At 44.0% G+C, this 27,372-nt stretch overlaps 1 protein-coding gene across 1 annotated transcript in view; it reads right to left on the reverse strand.

Annotated features, from left to right (window-relative positions):
• Nucleotides 1-18,161: 18,161 nt before the first annotated feature.
• Nucleotides 18,162-27,372, reverse strand: part of YPEL1 (yippee like 1) — a 111,616-nt gene continuing 102,405 nt past the window's right edge. The window contains exon 5 of the mRNA XM_086942652.1: nt 18,162-18,394. Coding sequence (XP_086798778.1) covers nt 18,305-18,394 — 90 coding nt within the window. The 3' untranslated portion in view covers nt 18,162-18,304. The remainder of the gene's footprint in view (nt 18,395-27,372) is intronic.

The following is a 27,372-nucleotide window of genomic DNA, read 5'->3' on the forward strand; positions in this document are numbered from 1 at the left end:
CTTGTTGAAGTTTTAATACATCCACTCAATAGTGTTTGGTAAATGTGTGTGTTGTAGACCGTGTTGCTGCTTTACAAATGTCAGCTATAGGAATGTTACCTAAAAAAGTCATAGATGCCTCTATTTTGCGAGTGGAATGCGCTCTAGAGGGTATTAATAAAGTTATTTTAGCTTTTGCGTAGCAAGTTTGAATGCACTGAACAATCCATCTTGAAATGGTAGATTTAGAGATAGGATTGCCTTTGTGAGGTGGTGCAAATGAAACAAACAATTGCTTTGGTTTAAGAAAATCTTTTGTCCTTTCATTATAGTACAATAAAGCTCTTCTGATATCAAGTATATGAAGAGCCCGTTCTGCTACTGAATCAGGCTGAGGAAAGAACACAGGTAACTCAACTAATTGGTTGATATTAAAAGCAGAAAATACTTTGAAGGAATCTGGGATTGGTGCGAAGAACTACCCTATCTTTAAGAGGTTGAAAGAAGGGTTCTTCTAAGGTTAATGCCTGTAGCTCACCAACTCTCCTTAATGAAATGATTGCAATGAGGAACACAACCTTCCATGAACGAAACTCTAAAGGACAATTGTGTAATGGTTCAAAGGGTGGACCCATAAGTCTTGTAAGTACAACGTTAAGATTGCATACTGGTGCCGGAGAGATTCTTGGTGGTATTACTCTTTTTAAGCCCTCCATAAAGGTTTTAATGACAGGAACTTTGAATAAAGATAAATGCTGTCTATTCTGCAAATATGCAGCTACTGCTGCAAGATGCAAACAAATAGATGTGTAAGCTAGCCTACATTGCTGTAAGTGTAGAAGGTAACAGATAATGTTCTGAGCATAAGCATCTAGGGGATTAATTATGTTGTTGTTACACTAGCTACTAAATCGTTTCCACTGTGCTGCATAGCAAGCTCTGGTGGTAGGCTTCCCTCAGAATAGTCATACAGCGCTAAGAGACCCCTGGGTTATAACGCGCTATATAAGTCGAATAAATAAATAAAATAAATAAATACAGTATAGTGGCAAGTTTAAATATCAGACTCAATGACTTCAGAACCTAAATCTCTAAGTTGAGCTCCTTGGGATTTGGATACTTGATTTCTCCATGGTTCTGAGTGAGAAGACTGGGGGTGAGATATAGCTTTTGATGTGGAAATACTGATAGTTCTAACAGGGTGGTGCACCATGGTTGACAGGCCCATGTGGGAGCTACCAAAACTAGTGAGTGATGTTTGCCTGAGTTTCCGAACCAGAAACGTAAGGAGTGGGAGAGGCGGAAAAGCGTAGGCAAATATCCCTGACCAAGTCATCCATGGGGCATTGCCTTTGGATAGAGGGTGTGTGAACCTGGAGGCAAAGTTTGGGCATTGTGCGTTGTCTGCTGAGGGCAGCAATTTGATTGTTCACTCCTGGAAGGTGTTCTGCAAGAAGGTGAATTTTGTGATGGATTGTCCATTTGCAAATTGTCTGAGACAGGCGTGAGAGTTGGAGGGTGTAGCCCTCCCAGTTTTTGTACATAGTACATTTCTGTCATGTTGTCTGTGCGGACTAGGACAACTTTGCCTGCGAGATGAGGTTGAAAAGCTTTCAGCACTAGAAATACTGCTAGAAGCGCTAGATAGTTGATGTGGAGACGCTTGTGTTTGTCGTCCAAGAGACCCTGAATTGTGTAATGATGGCGATGTGCACACCAAACTGTGAGAGATGTGTCAGCAGTTAGCACTATTTGTGTAACAGGGTCATTGAAAGGCCACCCTTTTGATACATTTTGTGGGTTCCAGAGAGCGATGGGTGTGGCTGTCTACCAACACAAGATCTGTTAATTGACCCTGTGACTGATTCCATTGACGTGCTAAACATTCTTGTAGTGGACATGTGTAGTTTTGCCTGAGGCACTATTGCAATGCATGATGCCATAATTCGTCATAGGCGCATGAAAGTCCTGGCTGGCAAGGATTGGTAGATTTGGAACTGCAGCAACAGAGTCTAGATATTTCAAATTCTGGCTGAATTAGGAGTGGGTAGAGCTGTGTGTGTCTAGAGTGGCTCCTAGATAGGATTGTATCTGTGAGGGCTGAAAGTGAGACTTTTGCATGTTGACCGTGAAACCCAACTGGTGGAGTAGGTGTAGTGTGGTCTGAGTGTGTTCTAGACACTTTTGGTGTGTGTTGGCTTTGATGAGCCAGTCGTCTAGGTACGGGAAGACGTGAATTTGTTGTCTTCTGGGAAGAGCTGCCACTACTGCTAGACATATGGTAAACACTCTGGGAGCTGTAGTTACACCGAATGGGAGTGCTTTGAACTGGTAGTGTTTGCCTGCTATCACAAATCTGGGATATTTGCGCTGAGCTGAATGAATGGGGATGTGAAAATATGCATCTTTTAAGTCTAGCATAGGCATAAAATCGGTTTGCTGTAGAAGTGGAATAACTTGTTGAAGTGTTAAAACAACAATTGATGGACATAATGCAGAACAATGTCATACATTCACCCCAGTACAGAGATCTGGGCCTAAATCCACCTTTTTTTGCTCACCATGCCATTCCAGTTTGAATCCAGCCATATGCAAATCAGTCTTGAACTTGTACCCAATGTGAATAGTCCAGGCCGAACTGCCAGGCCAGGTACTCCCCGGACTGGAAACAAGCATCCTAGGTTTCGGGGATTTACCCCTCTTCAGCCAGGAGAGCATGGGACCCAAGTCTGGGAATACCTGTTCCACTCAGGGTGACAAATGCGAAAACTTGTTGAAGTGATACCATATGGAAGCGTTCTGACAGTATGTAGTAGTTTATCACTCGGCGATCCAAAATTGGTCTTAAGGAACTGTCTTTTTTGGGGATGAGAAAATAAAGAGAGTAAACCCCTAAACCGTGGTACTATAATGTAACTGGTTCTATGGCTCCTTTGTCTAAGAGACATTGCACCTCTTGTTTGAGTGTCTGATCACCGTTTATGAATGCGAGGTTGGATGTTTGGAGGAGGTGGTAAGCTCCAGGCAATACAAATGTTAGATAATGTCGATCACCCATTTGTCGATTGTTATGGATTGTCAAATGGGGAGAAATTGTTGAAGTCTTAACCCCGGCAGATGTTAAGTGATCAGGGAGAAGTGTGGGCAAGTCACTCTTTTTTAAGGGAAGGGGTGTTACACGGTGTGGCACCTTTACCCCTACCCTTGGAAGTGTTTCCGCTATACCCTCTTCTATAGAAACCTCTAGAGGGTGAGAATTGGGTATTGCTTTTATAAAATGAAGCATTTGGGTCTGAGGATGTTGTTTTAGACCCTGCTCTATAAAAAGGAGAGACGAAAGGAGCCTCTATTTGATGGGGACTGGAGCGCTCCCATGGACTTTACCACTTCGGTATCCCTTCTATATTTCTAAGGATTGGTTGACTACAGGATCAAACAGGTGTTCTTTGTCAAAGGGGGGGTTTAAAATGGACAGCTGGACCTCAGGCTTAAACCTTGAAATCCTAAGCCAATCATGCCTTCTAAGGAGAATGCTGGTATTGATCTTCCTAGCTGTGGTGTCAGCTGCATCTAGAGCACCTCTGATTAAGGAGTTAGAGATACATTTTCCCTCTTCAACTAACTGTTGTGCTTTAGCTTTGTGTTCTTTGGAAGGTATTGGAGCAGCTGCTCCATTTCATCCCAGTATGCCCTGTCGTACCTGGCCAGTAGGGGCAGTGTGTTCGCGATGCACCAGTGGTTAGCGGCTTGAACAGCCTCTCGTTTTCCTGATGCCTTAATGAGCTTAGATTCTTTGTCTAGGGGAGGTGCATCAACAGAGGTTTGTGAATTGGCTCTTTTGCGAGCATTGGGCCTTACTAGGGAGTTGAAAGTTAACTGCCCCTTGATAAACACAGGATCTAACTGTGAGGGTTTGTGTTTTTTATCTACTCTTGGAGTTAAAATACATGCCTGCACAGAGTCTTTAAAGATATCCTCTGCATGCCTCATCAAGCCTTTAAGCATGGGGAGTGATTGACTGGACCAGTGTGTGGACTCGAGTGTCTCAACTAAAAAGTCTTCTTCAAAGGACTTGTTATGTAATGCTACCCCATTATAATCTGCTGCTCTAGCAAGGAGTTGTTGATAAGCCATATTATCGTCTGGAGGTGATGGTTTTGCAGGATAAAGGTCTGGGTCATTATCTACTGGAGGGTCAATGGTGTAGTCAGTCCATGGGTCTACAGGCAAAAGAGTGTCCTCATCAATATGATCCCCATCTGGATCTGTAAGTGGAGATCCCTGGGGTGTTATATGTAAGGGATTCTCAATCATTAAGTGTAGAGAAGATGGTGGAGAGGGTTGTGGGGCAGGAGAAGCAGGACTAGTAGCCATGTCCTTCTTCAAAGGAATCTTGCAGGCAGGGTCCTCTGAAGGAAGTTTGCATTTTGATGGTGTTTTAGCAGTAATATGTCCTATATCAGGGTTAATATAAATCTTTTCCTGCTTAGGATCTAATTTGGCCCTAGGAATGTCTAAAATTGGTTCTGGAGGCTCTCCTTGGATTTCGGCATCGAAATAGACTTCTCTTTGGGAGTGGAAGGTTTCGGCTCTGAAGTATGTTTTTGTTTTGGAGCGGAAGGTTTTGGTTCCGAAGCATGTTTTTGTTTCGGAGCGGAGAGTTTCAGCTCCAAACTAGATTTGTCCTTCAATCCTAATGGTTTCGGATCTGAAAATGATTTTGTTTGACTTGGTCCTGAGCCGCAAGGCTAGGCGGTCTATTTCGGTGCCGAGCCGGTAGGCGGGGCATCGGAAACACTGTCTCGTGCCCACCTTCCCCAGAAGGCAGAGGTGGTGCCGAAGCCTTATGCATTTTGGAAGAGGCTTTAGGGGGCAAGGGGTCTTAGATACTCACGGCACCTTATCCCGGAGGCACAATTTCAGATTCCACATCGATCTCCAGCTCAGGATCGGACTCTGAAACGGAGAAGGCCTCTTCTTCTGTGGCGGACGCTTCGATCTTCTCTTGATCCGATTCTTTCCTGAAGATATCCGGAGTGTGTTGAATGCTTTCACTTTGCATTTCTTGTCGTTGAGCCAGACAATCGCGTAGAGTCTTCTTGGACCAAAACGATTTACAAGCATCACAGTCGTCCTCCTTGTGCTCCGGAGAGAGGCACAACCTACAAACTTAATGTTGGTCGGTGCGAGGGTACTTGGCGTGGCACAGAGGATAGAATTGGAATGGAGTCAGTTCCATCAGCAGAAGGCTGGCCCGACGCGGCTAGGCCAGCCAGCCGCCCATGAGGTTATCAATAAAAGATGGATAAATTGTGGACCGATTCGATATGCGTAGAACAAGGAAATGCATATAAAAACAGTGTACAGTGAATTGAGCACTGAGGGGAACACGAAGAACAGTTTTAAACTGGAGCACATCAATACACGTCCAAACCTGATGGTGGAAAAAAACAATCTTACAAAAGAGTCGATCCCCATGCGCACTATCACCGAAAGGGGGAAGTCATCTTACCTAGTCACTGGAAAGACTTCTTCGAAGAAAACCAACTTGCAAACATCAGAATCCAACACTAGATGGCAGGAGTATGCAAAGCCTCTAACAAAATGTTTCTGTGGAAAGCTGCACAAGGGGTAATTCAAAAGGTGAGGAATACACAGGCAGAAGTATGCATCAGAAAGAGAAACGTTGGCAGTGAGCGATGTAATGATATCAGGTAGGGAGACTTCATGCCGCCAGGTGTCCGTGAGGTGTCCGTAAGGAATACTGCATCAGGATTAACTTCGCAAAGAAAGTTATATAATGCAGCTGGTGTTTGGGGGAGAGCTGCAATTCAAGCTAAAAAGGAGAAAGTGCTCAGCCAGTTTATCCGAAGAGCCCTCACGCTCAACGGCCACTGCCTGCATCCCAGTCAGAGGAGTAGCCGCATGAGCATCCCGTGGGCGGATAGGGCGGCCCTAGACTGCGAGCCAGCCTGCTGCACACCAGAAGGCCTTTACCTCTCCCTACTGCACACCTTCACCGCCTGGTCTGCCCCCTCTGGCGGCTGTGGGACCCTGCATCCACTTGCCCAGTGAGTCTACCTGCCACGAAGACCACCCTCCTCGGCCGTCCAACTTTCGCTTCTCCATGGCCTGAGCGGTCACCCGACCTGCACCGCTTCCTTATACGAAGTCCTGCGGCGACGCCCCTAGCCTCCTGGTGATCTGCGGTGCTGCTGCCTCGCCCCCTGGGGCTGCCTGTAGTAACCCTGCTGCACTGCCACTATCTGACCTCCCTCCCTGCACTGTGCAGAGTCTGCTGCGTTAGCTGTGCCTGATACCCGAGGAAGACCACCTTCTCACAGCCTGGGGCCTACATTTCCCGACACGCGTCCCTGCTTCGCCTGGCCCTGCGCAAACCCTTCACACTGGGGACTCTGCCCTCTCTCGCTGTTGCGGTCTGCTGGCTCTTTGTGGCCCTCCACGCTCCTTCAGTCAGGACATCCTCCATTGACTCCTGGCTTCCAGTGGCGCCTTCACAGCCGATATTTTCCTCACTGAGGCCATCCATGCTCCCCGGATTCTGGCCTTCTCCCATACGCTTCACCAACTGCTGATCTGCCATGGTCGCTGAGCGGTGGAGGGCCTGACACCAGCCCACCCTGATCGCTGCTGCATTTCAATATCACCCACCTTACGGCCTACCACCACCTGCGGAGCCAAAATTCTTAATCTCCTGCACAAACATCTCCCCAGGCCTTCCGGACAGGCTATGAATGGCAGCATATCTTCTGGTACACGAGTGTGCTCGTGGCTGCCCACATAGCCCCTTCCTCTACTACGGCCCCAGGTGCATCGAACAACAACCTCATTGGCACACCCACCGCTTGCCTTCCCCTTAATCGCAACCGTCGCCATGGGAAAAGCAGCCCAAACTTAACTTCGAGGCCCGCAAATCCGCAAGAGCGCAGGCGGATATGGATGACGAGAAAACTGGGGCCACCACTCCTGATCATCCCACTTCCACGGAGGACCTGAAAGAACTCCTCCTCGTAATGCAATCTAGTTTGACCTCCAGAGAGATCAAAATGGACATGTTGAACGCTCGCATAGACACTTTCAAGCACAAAAGCGAGCGGCATGAAGAACGGATTAAAGAAACAGAAGGCCGCATTTCCGATACGTAAGATACCTGCATCACGACTGCGGACAAAACACTCAACATAGAAAGTCTTGAGGGTCTTTGCCACAAAAAATGAAACCCTAGAATCTTGCTCGAGACGCAACAACCTGCGGATCCTAGGAGTGCTGGAATCAACCACCATTGGTAAAATGGAGGATTACTTGGAGCGCATGCTTACCGCGACCTTAGGAAAGAGGCCTTTTTGACGGTCTTCATTGTCAAGAGAGCGCATCGGTCACTGGCCCCTCGCCCTGTACCTGGCACTCCTCCTCGCCCAATCATTGTGAGGCACCTTAACTATAGAGATCGAGATGCAGCACTACGGCTTGCCAGGGAACGTGGACAGGTGCTCCTCGAAGGCATAGAAGTTTCACTATACCCTGACTTTACCATGGCAGTCCAGGAGGCACGCAGGAAGTTCCTCCCAGTGAATAAAAAGCTTCAACAAATGAACATTGCCTTTGCTATGCTCTTTCCTCCACGCCTCAAAGTTACTTATCAAGGGAAGCAACACATCTTTACTAACCCCCAACATATTCATGACTTTATAAGAACACTACCCAAGAGATCCACAGATCGTGCTTCCCCCTCCACTCGTTCAACCGAAGCTGGTGGCACATCAGATGTAGAACGATGGTCATGCCTCTTTTAAGATCTCTGACACGGCCTTTACTTAGTAACTTTCCCTGCAGCTGACCCCCTCACTTCACCGCTTAAAATGCAACGCCCTTCACTACCGGCTGTGCGATGCGATTCATATAGGCCCCTCTCCCTCATAAACGTACATGCTAAAATCTTAGCAAAACTGATCACGAACCTTATTAGGCCCCTCATGACCGCCCTTGTCCTCCCCGACCAGTCAGGGTTTGTGCCCAGCAGAGGTACTTCTCACAACCTTCGCACCCTATTTGCTGTCCTGCAGGACATTGACCCCAACACAAATGCGGTGCCTGTCTTCCTCGACGCCACCAAGGCATTTGATCTCCTAGAATGGGACTATCTAGCATTTGTTCTTCAGCGCATGGGCTTCCCCGCTCCGTTCTTGGCAAGGATTAACTTGCTCTACACAGGCCTGCAGTTTAGCATATCGGTCAATGTCACTAGGTCCTCCGCCTTCACAATTACTAGAGCTACTAGACAGGGGTCCCCTCCTCTTTGCCCTGGCAATTGAGCCCCTGGCTGCCAAGATTTGCCCACTTCCACGACCATGCCCTTATATATCCCGAAAGGCAAATACTCATTTCTCCATACGCCGACGACCTTACTCTCTATCTGCGCAATCCGGGAGACAGTCTCAACCCCATTTTAAGGTTGCTCATTCTCTTTGGACACCTCTCGGGGGTCAACATAAACTGGGGGGAATCCCAGATTTTTCCCATTACTGGCGCCACTTCATGGTTCATACCAGACTACCCCCCTTGTGTGGTGCGAAGTCACAATCATATATCTAGGTATTGTAATCACATCAAGTCGGAACGACTTGATGGCAGCCAACTATGGGTGCGCACTAGACCTCCTTACTGATAAAAACACCAGGTGGATTGCCATGCCAATTTCACTGGCCGGGAGAGCCACACTTCTCAAGATGGTAATCCTGCCCAAATTGCTCAACCTTTTCATTAACATCCCCTATGCCCCCAACAGACATTTCATTAAAGCCCTAAAAATTCAACTCATCAGTCTTACCTGGGGAGGGGAAACAAGCTAGATTGCGCTGGGACACTCTCACTCGGCCCTTTAGTTCTGGGGGTTTTGAGAATCCAGACCTGGAACTGTATTTCAGTTGTGCTCAGGCCCACTTCGCGGCATATTGGATGCCCCCCCCCCTTTATTTGCCTCACCTAGCAATCGAAGACCGGTATATGACCCCTTGCCTCCACCACAATAGACTGCACCACCAGCGCTTTGCGAGACCTAGTCCGTCACCTCCACATAACCACACTATACTCCCCCTTGTTGCCCCTCAAAGGCAGGCTTGACCTCCCAGTCATGCAGGAAGAAGGCTGTCGCCAACTCCTCCGAAAGCTTTCCATTCAGACCTGGGGTAAGCTCTATGTTAACGGTGAATTTTTTATCAGTGAGAAGTTCTTTGGTGCTACCCTCCCTACCCCCCTGGAACGCTTTTTCTACATCAGACTAAGACAAGACATTAAGGCCCTCACCACGTGCTTCCCACAGGAGCCACCCACTATGACTCCGCTACACACCCTTCTGCAGAAAACTACCCCCACACATGTTTCGCTGTTGTACCGCACTATCCAAAGAGACCACACACACGAACCCCCTTCGGCTAGGTCCCGCTGGGAGGAAGATCTCGGCTCCCCCTCACGGACAACCAGTGGTCCTTCTGCTGCCAACAGACCGGGAAAATATCCACCAGCAGCAGGCTCCGCATCATTCACTACAAATACATACACTGTCTCTATTATACTCCCACGACACTGACCGCTGTGACCAATGTGGGAGTGAGGGAGCAGATTTCAGACACCTAGCTTAGGATTGCCCTCCTATCCGACGCTATTGGTCGGAGGTGTTGGTTGCGCTTGATCAGATGACCGGACTGCACATTTCTAATGACCAATGACCCCTTTGTCACGCTCCTAGGCTACACCGAAGCATTGACCGCTTCAGTGCAGCGATACATCTCCCTGGCACTCTTGCTAGCTAAGAGACAAGTCACCTGCAGATGGGGCAGATGGAGGGCTCCCAAATTCAAAGACTGGCTGAATGACCTTTTATATAGCCAAGAACAATTGCACACTTATGCCGAGCTCCTACCACCCACCCACCTGACATATGGTCTCCCCTACAGTCATACCTCCTGGAGCAAGCTACCACCGATGACGCAGATAAAGAGCCTCAACTGCATGGTTGACGGGGATCACGCATGGTATTTAGTTTTGACTCATAAGGAACCTATTTGAGTCTAGAAGGCAAAGCTTAAGATGGTCGCATAAGTGGGGCTTTGGTCAGTTCATACACAATGCTCGGATACTTTGATGCTGCATGAATGGTCAACCTGCATTGTCGACATTGTTAAGTGGTAATGTTTGTCTCTTAAGTATTGTACCCTATGCTTAAAACTCAAAGAAATTAAAAAAAAGAATTTTGAAGAAAAAAACCATTTGGTCGAGCTCAATGCTCCAGGATCTTATCAGCAGGAGCCGGAAAAAAGAACTGAAGTAACTGCCACCTGCTATGCATGATGGGATACTGGTGGTGCCTGGTCCCTTAAGAGCACAGTGCTCTTTTTTAGACATATACTGGCAGCCTATGAGGCTACTCTGCCCTGCTCCCTTCAAAGATAAAAAAGGGGTTGTGAGAGGTTTCTAATGACTTGCACTGAAATGATCTCAAATTAATGTATTCTGGCCCCTTTTTCTCTTAAGGCTGAAGAACCTCGCCAGTGTAGCCTAGGTAAATAGGCTGCAAAATCTGTCCCTTTTTTTAAGTGTCTTTGCAGGCCTTCCTGAAGTAAGGCAAAAATTCTACACTTAAGGAGATATACATATAACAACTGCTCCGGGGTCCACGCGCATGGGCGGGACTATTCAGCGCTTAGGACTATACATGGAAATCCCCTGCGAGAGAACTTATGAAACAGTAACACATAATATATCCTGTAGTGAAAACTGTTATAGAACACCAGAATAGTGACCTCTTACAACTAAGGTACTGACTGAGTTGGATGTTACCTTGGAGGAGGAAAGAGAAATACATTTTACAAGACTTGAACTGTGTGGTACTGACCTCCAGATGAAATTTCCTGATTTAATAAGAATGAGTTTGCCGTACATCTTTAAATACACCTTGGTTAATTATTTTGGACGATTAGACATGAAGTCCATTTTGCTACCCTGTTTCTATTATTTGCCCCCTTTCACATTTTCCCACCCATATTATGCCATGAAACAGTTTTAATGTCATTTGTATCACTGTTGCATATTACAGGACGGATCAGGATAAATGTATGGATTATTGATAATATTTGATTGAGTTTCAATCTGATTTGCAGACTTTTTTGGAAGATCATTTCTAGGTCTGTCCAAATGGATTCTGTTCCCTTGGGATATATATAGTTTTGATATGTACTAAATTATTAACTTCTGTGATCTAAATCAGATTTTAAATAACTTACACACTTGGGTCTCACAACATTTCTTTACAATATGATACATCGCCATAAATTATTTGATCAGGACACATGCCATCTTTTGTAATTTAGCATCATGTTAATGATGGTATTTTTATATTTTTTCACACACCAAACAAGGGAGTAGGCAATCTAAGTTGTAAACAAGATTCCCTGGTGTAATTGAAGTGTTCATGTTTGTCCACTTGTTCAATAAACAAAGCATCACACTTCTGGAGGACGAATAGCCATTAAGTGGCTATTGCACTTGTTGACAGTCACCTAGTAGAGAGGGTGCTAACATCTAAGAAAGCCCTTCAGAACCACATAAAAAAGGTGTGTATATATATATATATATATATATATATATATATATATATATATATATATATATATATATACACACACACACACACACATACATACATACACATATACATACACACACACTATACATACACATGAATGAAATGTTCACTAATCCTTTGTCATGAAGTACCATATTATTGGCGGATATTACCAAAGTATATTTGTCATCTTTAAAACATTTTGTGCAATACAATGCATCCAAGGTAAGGTCAACTAAGCAAGTTATTTTGAGTTGAACTATACATCCTCCCCTGTATTTCACCCCGGATTTCGTACCACTCAGCCCCCAATCTTGTACAGCATTCTGACATACATTAGGGTTTACCAGCTTTTAACTTAACCTGAACATAAACACAAAATGAGGAAAGGAAAAAAACAATCAAAGCGCATTTACTTTACCATCAAAAACCTTTATTGTGATACCTCAAGTAGATACAATATAATGAAACATCATACAAATGATGTACAATATTGCTAGGACAGACAGCAAAGCCATGTAGCCTGGAAAAAGAAAGCATCAACAAGTTTAAAAAATAAAATAAAAAAAACCTGGCACAAATCATTTACCATGTCTAATGGATCATGCTTTATACCTTTAAGTGAGGTTGTAACAGTCTTATAAAAATGGCATCTTAATTCACATTTATTTTGACTATTGATATTATACAGTGGGATGGATCACACTATTAGTAGAAGTACAATGTCCCACAACTAAACATTTAAAAAAAAAAACAAGAAAAAAACATCACAGTAATAAAGTTTTTAATTTCGCGCATTGTTTGGCATACACTGAGGGAGCAGATACTGTGACTCTTTGGGGATGTAGTCTTAAGACCATGAAACTACATGTGAAATTTGCTGAGAGGTTACGTTAAGGTTTCATATAGCACTTTACTGAGGCAGTGCCCAGTTTCTAGATGCCTGTTAAATCGTATTGGTATAACAAGATATATCTGACGGGGGACCAGCCCCCTTCTACTTTCCAAGTGGTGTTAATGCTTTGGAAAAAGTGTTTTGCATTAGGATATCCACAATCTGAACTGCATGAGGCAATATCCATTAGAGTATTACAGATGTCCACTTCGGTAATCAACAAATGGCCTTTTATTCAGACCCAAACAGATGACAAGTCTCCTGTTAATTTGCGAATAAAGGCCACATTTTTTGTCAACTGTTGAATATCCTTCTCAAATAAATGTAGAAGATACGAATACAGTTGGTACATATTAATCCTGACTATATCAACATCAAAAATTGCTAAGAAGGAACAAAATATCTGTACATTTAAAAAAAAGTGAAACGCGACCTGTCCAACAGCAATGAAACTTAAATCCAATTCCTCAAAGATAGCATCCATCTCTAGGTTGTTTCTTTAACACAAACCATTCATCAATTATGGTCTACTAAGTTTACTTTAGAGATAGACAATACTGCAAGAGGGACAGCACCACTGGGCATATGCTGGAAACTAGGTCAAATCTGAAAAAAGTAACAATGATATGTCTTAAAACCTTGCAAAATGTTAACTTTTTAAAAATCCTTTGTAAACATGAAAATGTAAAAAATACTTCACTGAGTAATGCTTACATTTTCGTTCAAGGTCAGATTTGTTTTATTTTTAGTGTGTTTCAACCACTTTCAGGTCAAGCAATTTCAAATGAAATAATTAGTACAAAAGCCATATTAAAAAGTGAAGCTTCTATGTGTTAAAGACAGTAATGAATAGTGAGTCCAAAAATAAAATAACTTTTGCATGTACACAGTCAAATGTGTCTAGTACTTTACGTTGTGGCCAACAAACTCTTCAAGAGAAGCTGGCTCACAGTTATTTCATACATTTGAATGAAAGTGCTTGGAAAATACAAACCAAAATGTTGGGAAAACACACTGCCCCAATATGCAAACAAAAGCTTGCCTGTTTAAGCTTATAAAGGAGTAACATACTGTTGAAAAACATCAACATGAAATGAAGAAAAGGAAAAAAGATGTGTAAGATACGTCAAAAGTGCTCAAGTTCAATGTAAAAGTAAAATCACCCAGGAAGAACGTACATACAAAACAACCATAAATATAATATTAATACTATGTACAGAAATGAGTTAAAGGGAAATGTTTTATCTTTTACTTCAAGTAATTGTTTGGTGAACTGCTAATCACAAAAAGGTTCGGTGACCAGCCCGACCTCTTCACACGCTGCAGCAGCCACCTATAGAAGTCTTTGCTTCCACCAAAACACATGAGCTTTCTTGCTCTTAAGAGGGGTAAGCACTGCCTCAATATACATACAGACATAAATGAAAGGCTAAAGATCAATAATTTAGATACCATGTTCTGTTTGACATGGAGTGGCAAACATTTCCCCCAATTATGCTTTGAAATGCAGCAATTTCCCCTCCAGAAAAATGGTACCAGCCCAGTACTATTTCAACAGCACGTTAACAGCTCAACTGTTAAACAAATCACAATCCATGGGACATAAATAAACACAGGAAATTATGATGGACAGTCTGGGGGAAACCATCCTCTTACTAACGTATAGTATTGTTCTTACTAAAGAACTGCACTAAATAAGAGTTCATATTTGGATAATAAGGGTTTACACTGGCTTCAAAACCTAGTTAAAAGGTCAAAGCGGAAGCCCAGAATAAATTATAATTTTGCTTTGTCAAAAAGACTTTTATAAGCATGTAGTATACATACATTTGTATTAAAAGATTGTACGCTGCCAATCAGGATGTGTAAATCACTTCTGAGGCAAAGTGCATGTCAAAAGATTTCACTCTTTTGGGTGGTCACAGTGATGTCACCTGCCTTTCAGTAGCCCCAATATCCTGGGGATATAGTTTTCTTTTTTATGCCTAATATGGAAACTACCTGCTCATTGAAACAGATCCCATTTAAGGATTAGCAAAATAATCCTTAACATTTACAGGGCATATTCGATTTTTCTTTTACAGAACTACTTATACAAATAAAATGCATTATATAAAAGGGGGAAATAAATTGCAGTGGATTTCCACTTCAAACAATTGCTTGTTAAATGTTTCCTCCGTTATTTTCATTACATTATTTAAAAAATACAGTCAGCATGAATCCCATTACAGTCCACCTTGCACCAAGAAAAATACTGCTCCTTCAGAAGGCCTTCATTTTTATAAAGACACAGGATAATTGCACTGAATTTTGTTTCAAATTATGTTGAGCAAACTTCCATTTAAAAGTTTGCAGACGTTGGTCTTCAGATGACCAGCTGCTTGTTTGCATGTCAAAATCAGAGTAGATCTGACACAATATTGAAAGAACCAATGGCCTACGTACATTTAGATTTATACCATGATAAATATCTAGACACTAACCTTTGTATATTTTTGGGCAATTAGTCCTTCGTGAAGCATACAAGCTCAAGATAAATTTTTTTAAGTGGTTGATCCGAGCTTGATTTCTATTTAGACCATGTTAAATGTCTGAATTGTTTTCTGGTCTAGTTGTATTGCCATTTTATTTTGGCTTCTGCAAAAGGGAGCACAAGGTTTTAACAATTTACAATCCACACACCTTCAGAATGCGTGCTGCTCTAAGGTAATGAAATATGCTGCACACACCTATATCACAACAGTCTGTGTAATCACTACAGGTCGCTTAAGCCTTCTCTGCCATCGGGGTGGAAGTGGGGGGTAGGTAGGGAGGCGGAATCGGGAAGAGATTGTAAAATGTTTCATAATAAAACCAAAAGTGAAGTTAAATGGCACAATCTAAACTAGAGGATAACGTTTGCTTAACTTTTACTCCCCATGTTCACCCTTCCGTTAAGTACCGCTAGTTTGTGGAATCCATTTAACACAAACATTACATTAAATAACACATTTAGGGTTCTGGTGAAAACGGCGTGGGTCTCGAAATCTAAAACCGTTCAAGAAATGAGAAAACGCAAATAAATAATGCACTGAAAAAAAGACTCAACACACAGAGACCAGCTTACAAGGACACCAGTTTCTCATTGCCAAATTATCAGAAAACCGGTATATCTTTCAACAATAAAGTGCAAGATCGCTTCACCTAGTGTCAAAGATGAGTCCATTTTAGATTTTATATAAAAAGGGGAAACGTTACTGTCACAAGGTCTGTCCCATACAGGTTTGATCATCAAAGCAATTACGTATGTTGCAGTCATACATAAAAAATTTGGAAACCTCTTTTGTTAACCTTCGACTTCTCTCCTCAATCATCGTTGGACCTCTATTTCCCAGAACGTCAATATACACCCTATATCCCATCACTGGTATTTATAAGGCTCCTCTGCTGGCCTACTGCATTATACTGCTGAGCTGCAGAGGAGGGCCATTAGTAAACCATACAGACCGTGACAAAGAGATCTGAAAGATATTTCATTATAGTGCAGTCGATCCAAAGTATGTCCTCAGAGAAATTAAACACTGCTGCAGCTACCAGCAGCTTCCTATTCAGTCTTTGAGCAGCTGCTTGAAACTCTTACAAAACTGTCTAACATGGCTCTGGTGAATCATTCAATTACAAATGGTCGCTGTGGACTAAAAAGTTGGCATAGTATTCCCTGAAACCAGAAGTAAAGCGGGGCTGAGAAGAAGAAGTACTGAACAAAGAAGCAGGGCTTGGTTGACAGTTGCACTGAAAAATAGCGCATAGCACCTTGGTACCTATTAACCAATTCCATATCACGTGCTTAACAATTCTATGTGCCCCTGCCTATCCTGTTTACTTCTCTATTCCCTGCACAGCTCCCACCAGCCTGAGATTCTCCCTTTTAACGAAATGCATAGGCTGAAAGGAGCAAGGTGAAATTGCTGGTGCAGTGGCAAACGACTGAGGCAACACTTGAATATTTGGGTAGAGCACATTTGCCATTCCAAAGTAAGTATGGGAATACAACATTACAAATTTCAAATAATGAACAGTATAAAAAGAAGACAGCATGAGTGATAAACGGATGTCTGAAGATGGACGGAAGGGGGAAAATGTCTAATAGCTGATTTTTTAAATAAATTGACAGTGTACACTTTATTGGCATAACTCCCTAATCCTCCCCCCCCCAAACCAGCTCAAAAAACATTAGACTAGCCACCACCTGCAGCAATACCAAATGAACCAATAGAAAAGGGGCATTAAAATGTGTCTTTATAGCTTTCTTTTAGTTAACATTTTTATGGGTTTTTTTTGTAAACAGAAACTTCTTTGGGAGTTGATTTTACCAGAAAACCACACACCGTTTAAATGTAAAGCTATACTGTGATCACATTTTTTCGAATGGTAAGTAAGGTGCTACCAGATTATGCTGCTGTGATAGTTTTGTGAATATAGACACCTCTGCATTACACAGTGCTGATATTCTGTGTTCTCTGGTGTCCTCTTTAGTCCAGTGCATTAAACATTTTCAGGCAATATGGGACCAGCCATACTAGACCTTATCCAAGTCCTTTGTACAGTGCCAGGTTCAACAGTTTGAATCGATTAAGCTCTCATATACATATATATATATATTGTATAAAAGTCATCCTTTTTGATCTTACAGTCGCCAGCTGTAAGACAGATTCCTGCTTTCTCTTACGCATGTTTTCTGTTAAGTGGAATGTGATTGATGAAAAGAGAATGCTACAGAGTACTTAAAAATATACTATGAAATACTTAACTAGGATTCAAAGCTAAGAGGAGATTAATTAAGCCACTGAAATTATTCTTCGGCAAAATGTAAGTATCTTGATACTATTAGGAGTAGCCTTGCTTTTCTTAATCTATAAAACTAGCCGTTTGAGTTACTTATAATAGGCCTGCACAGAGAAGGCCAAACATGCTTCCCTCGGATATTCTTATATTTATTTTCACACTCCCTGGAACGGCGTGCTTTACTTCAAATACTACTACAACTGGCAACAGTTCTGTCTTCTCATCCTCTGGGTAATTCCATTAAAATGATGGTGCCTAGCATGTGTTTAGAAGGCAGGATATCACCTGATCAAGTGGCTAAATAGACTATCAGGAGCTACACAGTCCTCAAATGGCCAACCTAGATTAAAATCAAATAACTCAAAAACATTTACTGAAGTATTGCCTTTTGCAGTTGTTCCATTCCGATGTTTAAACTGAAAGCCGCATCTTGTTGTGAATGTAGGTTTAAACAAAAAAAGCAGTACAGACTATACTGCCAAACTTAGAACGTGGCAGCCAAAAACTGCTATTATTTTCGCAAACATTCTTGAGAAGTAGAACACAACGTGGGATTTACAAGGAGGCAGCTTAGGCAGGGAGCATGCAAAGCAATACAAAGTAGAGATGTAAAGTTAAAGGCATACGGTAAAAAAGTGGTCAACCCCAAATGGCATTTGTGATGTAGTGAATTTTTTTTGTAACTTGCACATGTAGAAAAGGGAAGTCTAAATGTAGTTCCTCGTTCCTACAGATGTACACACAATAATACACATACAAAAGAGGTAATGGGGAAAGAACTTCTACATATGGAGAAAAGGGTAAACATGGCCTCAAAATGGCAACGTTATCTATGCGATGAGTCTATGAGGTTCAGTTGAGTGGAGTTTCAGGACCATCTAATCAAAAATTCCTATTGTCTGCGCTAGTCTTTACAAGTTGTGCCGCAAACACCATTCAAATTGTGTGAGAAAAAGATGTGTTATTCACTCCCAGCCATTGTCCTTGATCATATGTGCCAGTTCGATGATGAATTTTCCTTCCTTATATTTCTGACTGCTTTCAAAGGCATGCTCCTGCAAAGGAGAAAAACAATGTCAGCTCGAGCCTAGTCATTACATTTCACTACGACGCTTCCTCAAAAGCAGACACGCAATTTAATACATCATTAGTTTGTGTACTGCACCTCGTGCTACTGCAGAGCAGATCACATAAATAGGGAGGCTACTACCTTACAATCTTAGTCCGCCATCATAAGAAATGCGTTACTTACCTGTAACAGCAGTTATCCAGTATTGGTATCTTTCATAGATTCACATGCCTGAATCATTCCCCGTCGTCGGGGTAGGAGTCCCTGGTAAATAACAATAGTAATGTCACATAGACATATACTTAGTACTAGGCCAGAGGCCTCACATTAGTAGCCTATCTAGGTCCTTATGTAAAAAGGACCAAACTTTGGCCAGGAGCCAATCAGCTACCATGACCCTTCTCACCTTCCTGGAAGGAGCCCTAGTCCCTCAGATTTTCGTAAGCACAGTGCTAAGTAGTACCTACTGAGAGGGGAAAGGTGAGCCCTTCCAGGGGAGGCGGGTGGGTTGCATGTGAATCTATGAAAGATACCAATACTGGATAACTGCTGTTACAGGTAAGTAACGCATTTCTTATCCAGTATTATGGGTATCTTTCATAGATTCACATGCCTGAATCAGAATAGCAAGCAATAATAAGCACATTTCGCATAATACATTCGTAAAGACATAAAAATCTTATCATAAGTTGTTACACAGTTTACATGATACTCACAACCTGATAAGAAATGTGCGATAAATTACCTGGAAGGTGGGATGATAGGAAGAAGGCTCACCACTAATGAAATAGATGACGTAGGACAGCCTGCCCCACTGCTGCATCCTTCAGAAGTTCAGAGTCCAAGCAGTAGTGCTTGGTGAACGTATGTGGTGTCTTCCATGTCGCCGCTCTGCAAATGTCGACAATGGATACCCCAGCAAAGAGCGCCATGGAGGTGGATACCGCTCTAGTGGAGTGTGCTCGAACTTTTGAAGGCAGAGGATGGCCCGCCTGTTGGTGACAGAAGGCGATGGCCGCTGAAATCCATCTGGAAATGCTCTGTTTTGTTAAAGCTAAGCCTTTTCTGGGCCTGCTAAATGCAACAAACAATTGGTTGGACTTTCTAAATTGCTCCGTCCTGTGAAGGTAGAATTTGAGACATCGTTTGAGGTCCAATGAGTGGAGAGACCTTTCAGCCGCAGATGATGGATTCGGGAAGAAAGATCGTAGGACAATAGGTTCGTTGAGATGGAAAGAGGACGGAACCTTCGGTATAAACTTAGGGTTAGTCCGTAGAATGACCCTGTCGTTCTTGAACTGGATGAAGGGGTCTTGCACAGAAAAAGCCTGCAGTTCACTCACTCTCCTTGCTGACGTGAGCGCCAGCAATAGAGCCGTTTTCCATGACAAATATTTTAGATCTGCTCTGTGGATTGGCTCAAACGGGTGTTTCATTAGTTGAGCTAGTACCACATTTAGTTGCCATGTAGGTGGAGGTGCTCTAACTGGAGGGAAAGATCTGAATAATCCCTTCAGAAACTGTTTGATTAGTCTGTTGGTCCATAGTGAAGCTCCACATGAAGATCGTCTGAACCTGGATATGGCCGCCAGGTGGACCTTTATTGAAGCGTGTGCCAGTCCTGAATTGGCTAAGTGGAGCAAGTAGGGCAGAATTTGTGCTGGAGTAGAAGTGAACGGATGCAAATTCTGAGCTCTACACCACAAACACAACCTTTTCCACTTGAGGGAATACGTCTTATTAGTACTTTCAGCCCGAGCCCGGGCTAAGACGACCCTGCATTCCTGTGGAATATCTAAATCCTGGAACTCTCTGAACTCAGGAGCCAAGCTGATAATTTTAGAGATGTTGGATCCGGATGCTGGACTTGTCCCTGGTTCATTGTGAGGAGATGTGGGCATGTCCTGAATAGAATTGGAGGTTCCAGCGATAGAAGGTGTAGTTCTGTATACCAGTGTTGGCGCGGCCACGCTGGGGCTATCAGGATCATGGTACAACTCTCTGCTTTCAGTTTCCGGAGAACCCTGGGGATCAGGGGAAACGGTGGAAAAGCGTAAGCAAAGACGTTGCACCATGTCATCGAAAAGGCATTCCCTAGGGACCTTTTCTGGGGAAGCCAGCTTGCGTAATGTTGGCATTTCGCGTTCACTTCCGTCGCAAAAAGATCCAGGTGAGGTTTGCCCCAACGGGAGAACACCGAGTCGAGCGTCTGCTGGTCGAGCTCCCACTCGTGACAAAGTGAACGCTGCCTGCTTAGCGAGTCTGCCAGGGTGCTGTCTACTCCTGGGACATATTCTGCCCGCAGAGAAATGTCGTGTTGTACCAGCCAGATCCAAATTTGCTGAGATTCGAGACAACGTCCTGGATCGAGTACCCCCCTGCTTGTTCAGGTAGTGCATTGTGGTGGTGTTGTCCGTCCTCACAAGCACTGGGGAGTTCCGGATTCGGGGCAGAAATGCTTGAAGTGCCAAGCGCACTGCTCTTAACTCTAGCAGATTGATGTGGAGTTGTTTTTCTGCCACTGACCATTGACCGTGCACTTGCAGTTCCTGCAGGAACGCCCCCCATCCTTCCAGTGAAGCGTCTGTGGTTATCACATGAGGAGAGACTGGGAGAAGAAAAGGGAGACCCTTGTTTAAGTTGTCGCCCAGAAGCCACCATCTCAGAGCTTTCTTCATGACCTGAATGATCTTGATCCAGTCGTCGAAAGACCCTGTACTTTGGATCCACTGATTTGTTAAGGCTTCCTGTAGAGGCCGCATGTGTAGGCGACAGTGAGGAATGAGAAAAATGTTGGAAGACATCATTCCTAACAACGATTTGAATAGACGAACTTTGACCCTCTTTTTGGTCTGAATGTGGACGGCCAGGGTCTTCAGCTTGACCTGACGTTCTCTGGAAGGGAAGGCTTTCTCTTGTTGTGTATCCAACGTTGCTCCCAGGAAATTGAGACGTTGTGACGGTTGGAGAGTTGACTTTTCCTGGTTGAGTGTTAGGCCCAGATTTTCGAATAGATGAAGGCAGGCCAAAGAGGACTTGGCTACGCCTGTTCGAGTCGGAGCTTTGATGAGCCAGTCGTCTAGGTAGGGAAAGACTTGGTGATGATGCTGGCGAAGGTATGCCGCTACCGGAGACAGACACTTCGTGAAGATGCGTGGAGCTGACTTCAGGCCGAATGGTAAAACTCTGAACTGGTAGTGTCTGCCTGCCACTGCAAACCTCAGAAATTGTCGATGACTCCTGTGAATGAGGATATGAAAATAGGCATCCTGGAGGTCTAAGGATACCATATAGTCTTTTGGATTGAGTAGGTGTAATACCTCCTGGAGGGTAACCATACGGAAGGACTGCTTCTTGAGGTATATGTTTAGGTTTCTCAGATCCAGTATTGGTCTCCACTGCTTCTTCTCCTTTTTTCTGACCAGGAAGAATCGGGAATAGAATCCTCTCCCCTTCTGACCTCGAGGAACTCTCTCCACTGCTCTTTTCTGGAGCATTAGAGAGAGCTCCTGTTGAAGTAGGTTTAGATTCTTGTGCTGCATAGGACATGGTGGGTTCGGAGGAGGATGCTCCACAAACTCCAAAGTGTGTCCGGAGCGAACTAACTGCAACACCCAACGATCTGTCGTAATTTGCTTCCAATTGTGAAGGAAGTTGGTAATTTTTCCTCCAACTACGAATTGTGGAGAAGAGGTGGAGGCATGCTGGAGAAAGCAGTCATTGGCGTCTGTAATTATCTTTCTTTCCTCCTTTCCCTCGAAAGGACGACTTGTTGTATGAAGCTCGTCCTTGTTGCTGCCTCTGCTGATATTGAGGCTTGTACTGCTGAGAAGAGTTATAAGCGGGCTTGTAACCTTGATAGCTGCCTCGATTCTGTTGCCCTCTACCTCTGGATCCTCGAAAGGAATTAGTTTTGTATTGTAGGGTGCCTAGGGCTTTCGCCGTGTCGGTATCCTTCTTAATACCTTGCAGCATATCATCGATATGTTCACCGAAGAGCAGTTCTCCATCAAATGGCATGTCTAGAACTTTAGCTTGCAAATCAGGCCGGAATGCTGTGGCTTTAAGCCAGCCCTGGCGTCTCAAAACCGCTGCTCCTGCCAGTTGACGAAATCCTGTGGAAGCGATATCCAAGGCCACATCGATCATTTCTGAGGCAGAGCGTTCGCCCTCCAGCAAAATTTTCTTAACCTCTTCTTTCTGGTCTTCTGGGATTGCCCCTAGATATGGGGCTATATCTGCCCATATCTGTCGATTGTAGCGACCTAGTAATGCCAGAGAATTTGCAGCCCTGACTGATAGGGCGGACATGGATGAAAATCTTTTGCCAATGGCATCAAGTTTTCTCCCCTCTTTATCAGGAGGCGCTGTTATTGCCGCTGACGGGTTGCTAGACTTCTGCTGAGCGGCCTGTGATATAACCGAGTCCGGTTTAGTCTGGCCAGTTAAACATGCGGGTGCAGTGTCCGGGGCTTTGTACTTCCTTTCAAGTCTAGCCGGCACTGGAATGAGAGAGGAAGGATTTTTCATAATTTTAAGTCCTTGCTCCCATATATAATCGATTACTGGGATGGATCGAACAGATCTTTTGAAGGATTCCTTAAAATCATGGAGGAAACAGTCCTGCGTTTCCGAAGCTATTTGGATGTTGAACCTTGCAGCCGCTCTCCCTACTATATTATGGAATCCCCCTAAATCTTCAGGGGGTGAATCATCCTGTACTTGTTCTGGGGATGCCGGATCCAGGTTGGCGTTATCATCAGAATCCTCATCATGTATTTCACCTTCCTCATCTTGGACCTCATCAGGTCTCATTTCTTCCTCATATTCATCCTCATCCGAAGAAATTTGAGGAGGTAACTTCTCTTGTTCCTGATGCACAACCAGCGGAGGTGGTCGCTGGCGATGTTGAGGAGTTGGAGCTTCCTGCTGTGCTGGTACTCCTGAAGCAGGAGCAGAAGATGGAAATCTTTGCTTATAGTCTGAAATCAGAAACTGTAGGTCAGAGACAATTGACGCTGGAAGGCATACCATAGGCTGAACAGTGGTATGCTGTCGAACTTCTTCTTGAATTGTAATCTCTTCAAGCTCTTCACAGTCTGAACTCTCATGAACCTTGATATTAAGATGAGAGGGACTGGATGCTATGGGAAACATGTTCTCTACGTCAGGATCTTCTGCTTCTAGAAACTGCGTTGGCAGCAGTTGCTGGACCTTGCTAGGTGAGGTCATCTCTGGTTTCACCATGCATGATGACATTTTAAAATGGGTATAGGAATACTTCACTGATGGAGAGCCCTTCGATTGTAGATTCGTTGACATGGTGTCCGACTGTGGAGCGGCTACGATTTTTGACATTTTATCATGCATTTTCATCTTCGACTGCATCGACGTCGATGATGTCCTCAACGACGACGACAATGTCCTCGTCGACGGCGGCGGCGACACTGTAGAAGTCGACGACGATGGCTTCGTCGACGGTGTCGTTGTCGACGGGATCGTCGACGTCGACGGTGTCGACGTCGACTGTGTCCTCGTCGACTGTGTCCTCGTCGACTGTGTCCTCGTCGACTGTGTCCTCGTCGACTGTGTCCTCGTCGACGGTGCCTTCGTCGACGGTGCCTTCGTCGACGATGTAGTCTTCGTCGACGAGGAAGTCTTCGTCGACGGTCTCGACGTCGACGGGTTCGTAGACGAAGGTGTCGACGTCAACGGTGTCCTCGTCGACGGTGTCTTCGACGACGATGAAGTCTTCGTCGACGATGAACTCGACGTCGACGATGGGATTTTCGTCGACGCTGGAAGCTTTGCCTTCGTCGACGATGAAGCAGACGTCGACGGTATTGTGAGAGGAATAACAGAAGGTATTGACCTACCCATCGTCGACGATGTTGTAGCAGTCGACGCCATGGAGAAAGTAGACGCCGTAGATGTCGAAATGGATACCGTCGACATAGTCACAGGCAGGCCAGAAGATACCACAGCAGGCTTCTTGAAGGCTGTCATCTGAAGAGAAGGCTTGACCTTAGGATGACCCTCCATGGACTTTGGCTTCTTGTGAGGAGGCACAGCAGACTGACTTGGGGATGTCTGCCGAGGCCTTTTAGGAGAGGAGTGGAAACTTCTGAAGGAACACTCGCTCTCACCTGAGGAGACTTGGTCTTTGTCCTTCAGTCTCTGGAGCCACAGAAGCAGTCGCCCTTCCCTGTCTTTCAATGTCTTGACCGGGAGAGTGCGACAAATTTTACAGTCCTTGGCAGAATGCGGAGGATAGAGGCAGTACAAGCAGTCTTCATGCTTGTCCTCTATATATAACCTCATTTTACTACATGAGGCACATGGTCTAAAAAGTCCTCTTTTAGGAGTAGTAGACATCTTAAATATCAATACTCCTTTTCCAACTGAACCTGAAGAGCTAGTAGGCAAAAATCCAAAGATATAGGAAAAAACCTGAGCAGAGCTCAGTGGAGACTCCTTTGCACGACGTGCGGTAGAAAATCTGAGGGACTAGGGCTCCTTCCAGGAAGGTGAGAAGGGTGATGGTAGCTGATTGGCTCCTGGCCAAAGTTTGGTCCTTTTTACATAAGGACCTAGATAGGCTACTAATGTGAGGCCTCTGGCCTAGTACTAAGTATATGTCTATGTGACATTACTATTGTTATTTACCGGGGACTCCTACCCCGACGACGGGGAATGATTCAGGCATGTGAATCTATGAAAGATACCCATAATACTGGATAATTAAAACCACTTATCCCACCACATTAAATATTTAACAATAGTTCCCTAGATTTACAACAGCAAGAGTGGGGACCGCAATCCAGACCTAGTTTTAGTTTCTGTTCGACTTCTGGCACCTATATATCGGTTTGCTACAGAAACAAAGGAAAACGGAGTACTTTTCACAAAGACTGCCATTCTAGGTTCCCTGGGGAATCCTCTGCCAAATATCATTATAAACCCTACCACCTATTTCACAAATATCAACAGCACTTTACAAATTCAAAAAGCCATAATCCACAATGCTTTGCATTGCATCCAACTGTATGTGGCCAATGTGGCCCTCTGAATTACTAATCCTATTTGTAACCCCATGCAGATTAGCTTCAAGATAGGATATGGGGTGCGGGTGCAAAAGCAAGATTTACTACCACAACTTGCGATCTCTGTTTGACGGACGGGTTCCTGAAGAACTCCGGCTAGGGCATTTGTGGATAGCCACAAAGAAGGTTTTTGCCCCTCTATATGAGCATGGTATTCCAGGAAAAGCAGGAGAGTCTACATCAATATTCAATCATCCGAAGAGCATACTACAATGGTAAAATTCACAAACATTAATTGTGTGAATTAGGCCATGGAATTTATATCACACGTTGCTTTTTTACTTAAGACCAATAAAGTGCACAAAAGCAGTTGAGCCTCTGGACCCACAAGCAGATATCTAATATTTGGAGACTTTAGACGTCCTTGTAGGAAAACATTACTTACCTGTAAAAATTTCACAAATGAAATGATCGCACAGAAGGATAAGTTACTTACCTGTAATCCTAGTTCTCTTCCAGGGGTATCCTCATCAATATCATAAGCACTGAATATTCCCGCCCATGTGCGGGACCCCGGAAATAATATAAAAATATATATGTAACAACACATATATCTAACTACACATATATCTAACTCCACATATATGTACGTACATATATTATTTTTCTCACACTAATGCAGCTCCAAAAAGAGGCTAACACAATGTAAAACCTTGTACATGTACTGCAATTATAAAAGGAAACAAAGAACACATTAAATCAAATAGCCTTTGAATTTTGTGTTTTAATGAGTAAAACCACTCATAACTCCTGAAAATTGCTTATAAAAGAAATTGTTAGCCTCAGGCGGCATTGAAAAGCAATAACATAGAAAATGGAAGCATTTTCAACCAAAAAACTGGCACTGTGCCTTTAAAGGCAGTCCTGACTCCAGGCTTCCCATCATGCCTCAGGGGTGACAATTAGGCCAGTTGTTCTTTGCATAACCCGGATGTCAGGGCGAAATACAAATATAAAAAACGTACAGCTCTTATTTACCTGGGGAGGCGGGTGGGTTGCTTATGACTTTGATGAGGATACCCCTGGAAGAGAACTAGGATTACAGGGGATCCTCATCAATAGTCATAAGCACTGAATAGAATAGCAAGCCCCACAACCACCTGCAGGTAAATGAGAAGTACATCTTCTACCTTAAAAGACCCAACATCACAGCCCAGACTGGCTGTTAAACAGATTCCGCAAGGAGGCTTGGCCTACTTGGGTATCTGCTCTCGTGTCGGAATCAAGACAATAATGTCTGGTAAATGTATGGACGGACCGCCAGGTCGCCGCCTTACAGATCCCAGACATGGGCACATTGAGAAAAGCCGCAGTCGCAGCCCTTCCCCCTGGTGGAATGCTCTTTGGGAGAAAACGTCAGGGTTTTTTTTGCTAGCTGGTAAGCAAGTTTAATACATGAAACGATCCATCTGGAAATGGAACGTTTGGAGGCAGCATGGCCTGTCCTGATCGATCCATAATTAACGAAAAGATGATCCGAATGACGAATCACTTTAGACCTGTCAAAATAGAATTTCAAAACCCTGGATTTGGAAAAAAAATGGGCAGAGAGATGGTCTGATTTACATGAAAATCTGACACCACTTTAGGCAGAAAAAATGGATGCGTCCGCAGCACCACCCTATTCAAATGGAACACCGTATAGGGTTCTGATGCACAGAGGGCTTGAATCTCAATCACTCTGCGAGATGACGTGATAGCCACCAAAAAAGCCGCTTTCCATGAAAGATGTTGTAAAGTAGCTTTGTAAATGGGTTCAAAAGGAGGACCCATTAACTTTGATAGCACCAGGTTCAACTCCCAGGGTGGAGAAGGAGGATGCACTGGAGGGGGTATACTTTTTTCAACCCTTGCAGGAAGT

Source organism: Lissotriton vulgaris, chromosome 11, assembly GCF_964263255.1.
Source record: "Lissotriton vulgaris chromosome 11, aLisVul1.2, whole genome shotgun sequence".
Classification (NCBI taxonomy): domain Eukaryota; kingdom Metazoa; phylum Chordata; class Amphibia; order Caudata; family Salamandridae; genus Lissotriton; species Lissotriton vulgaris.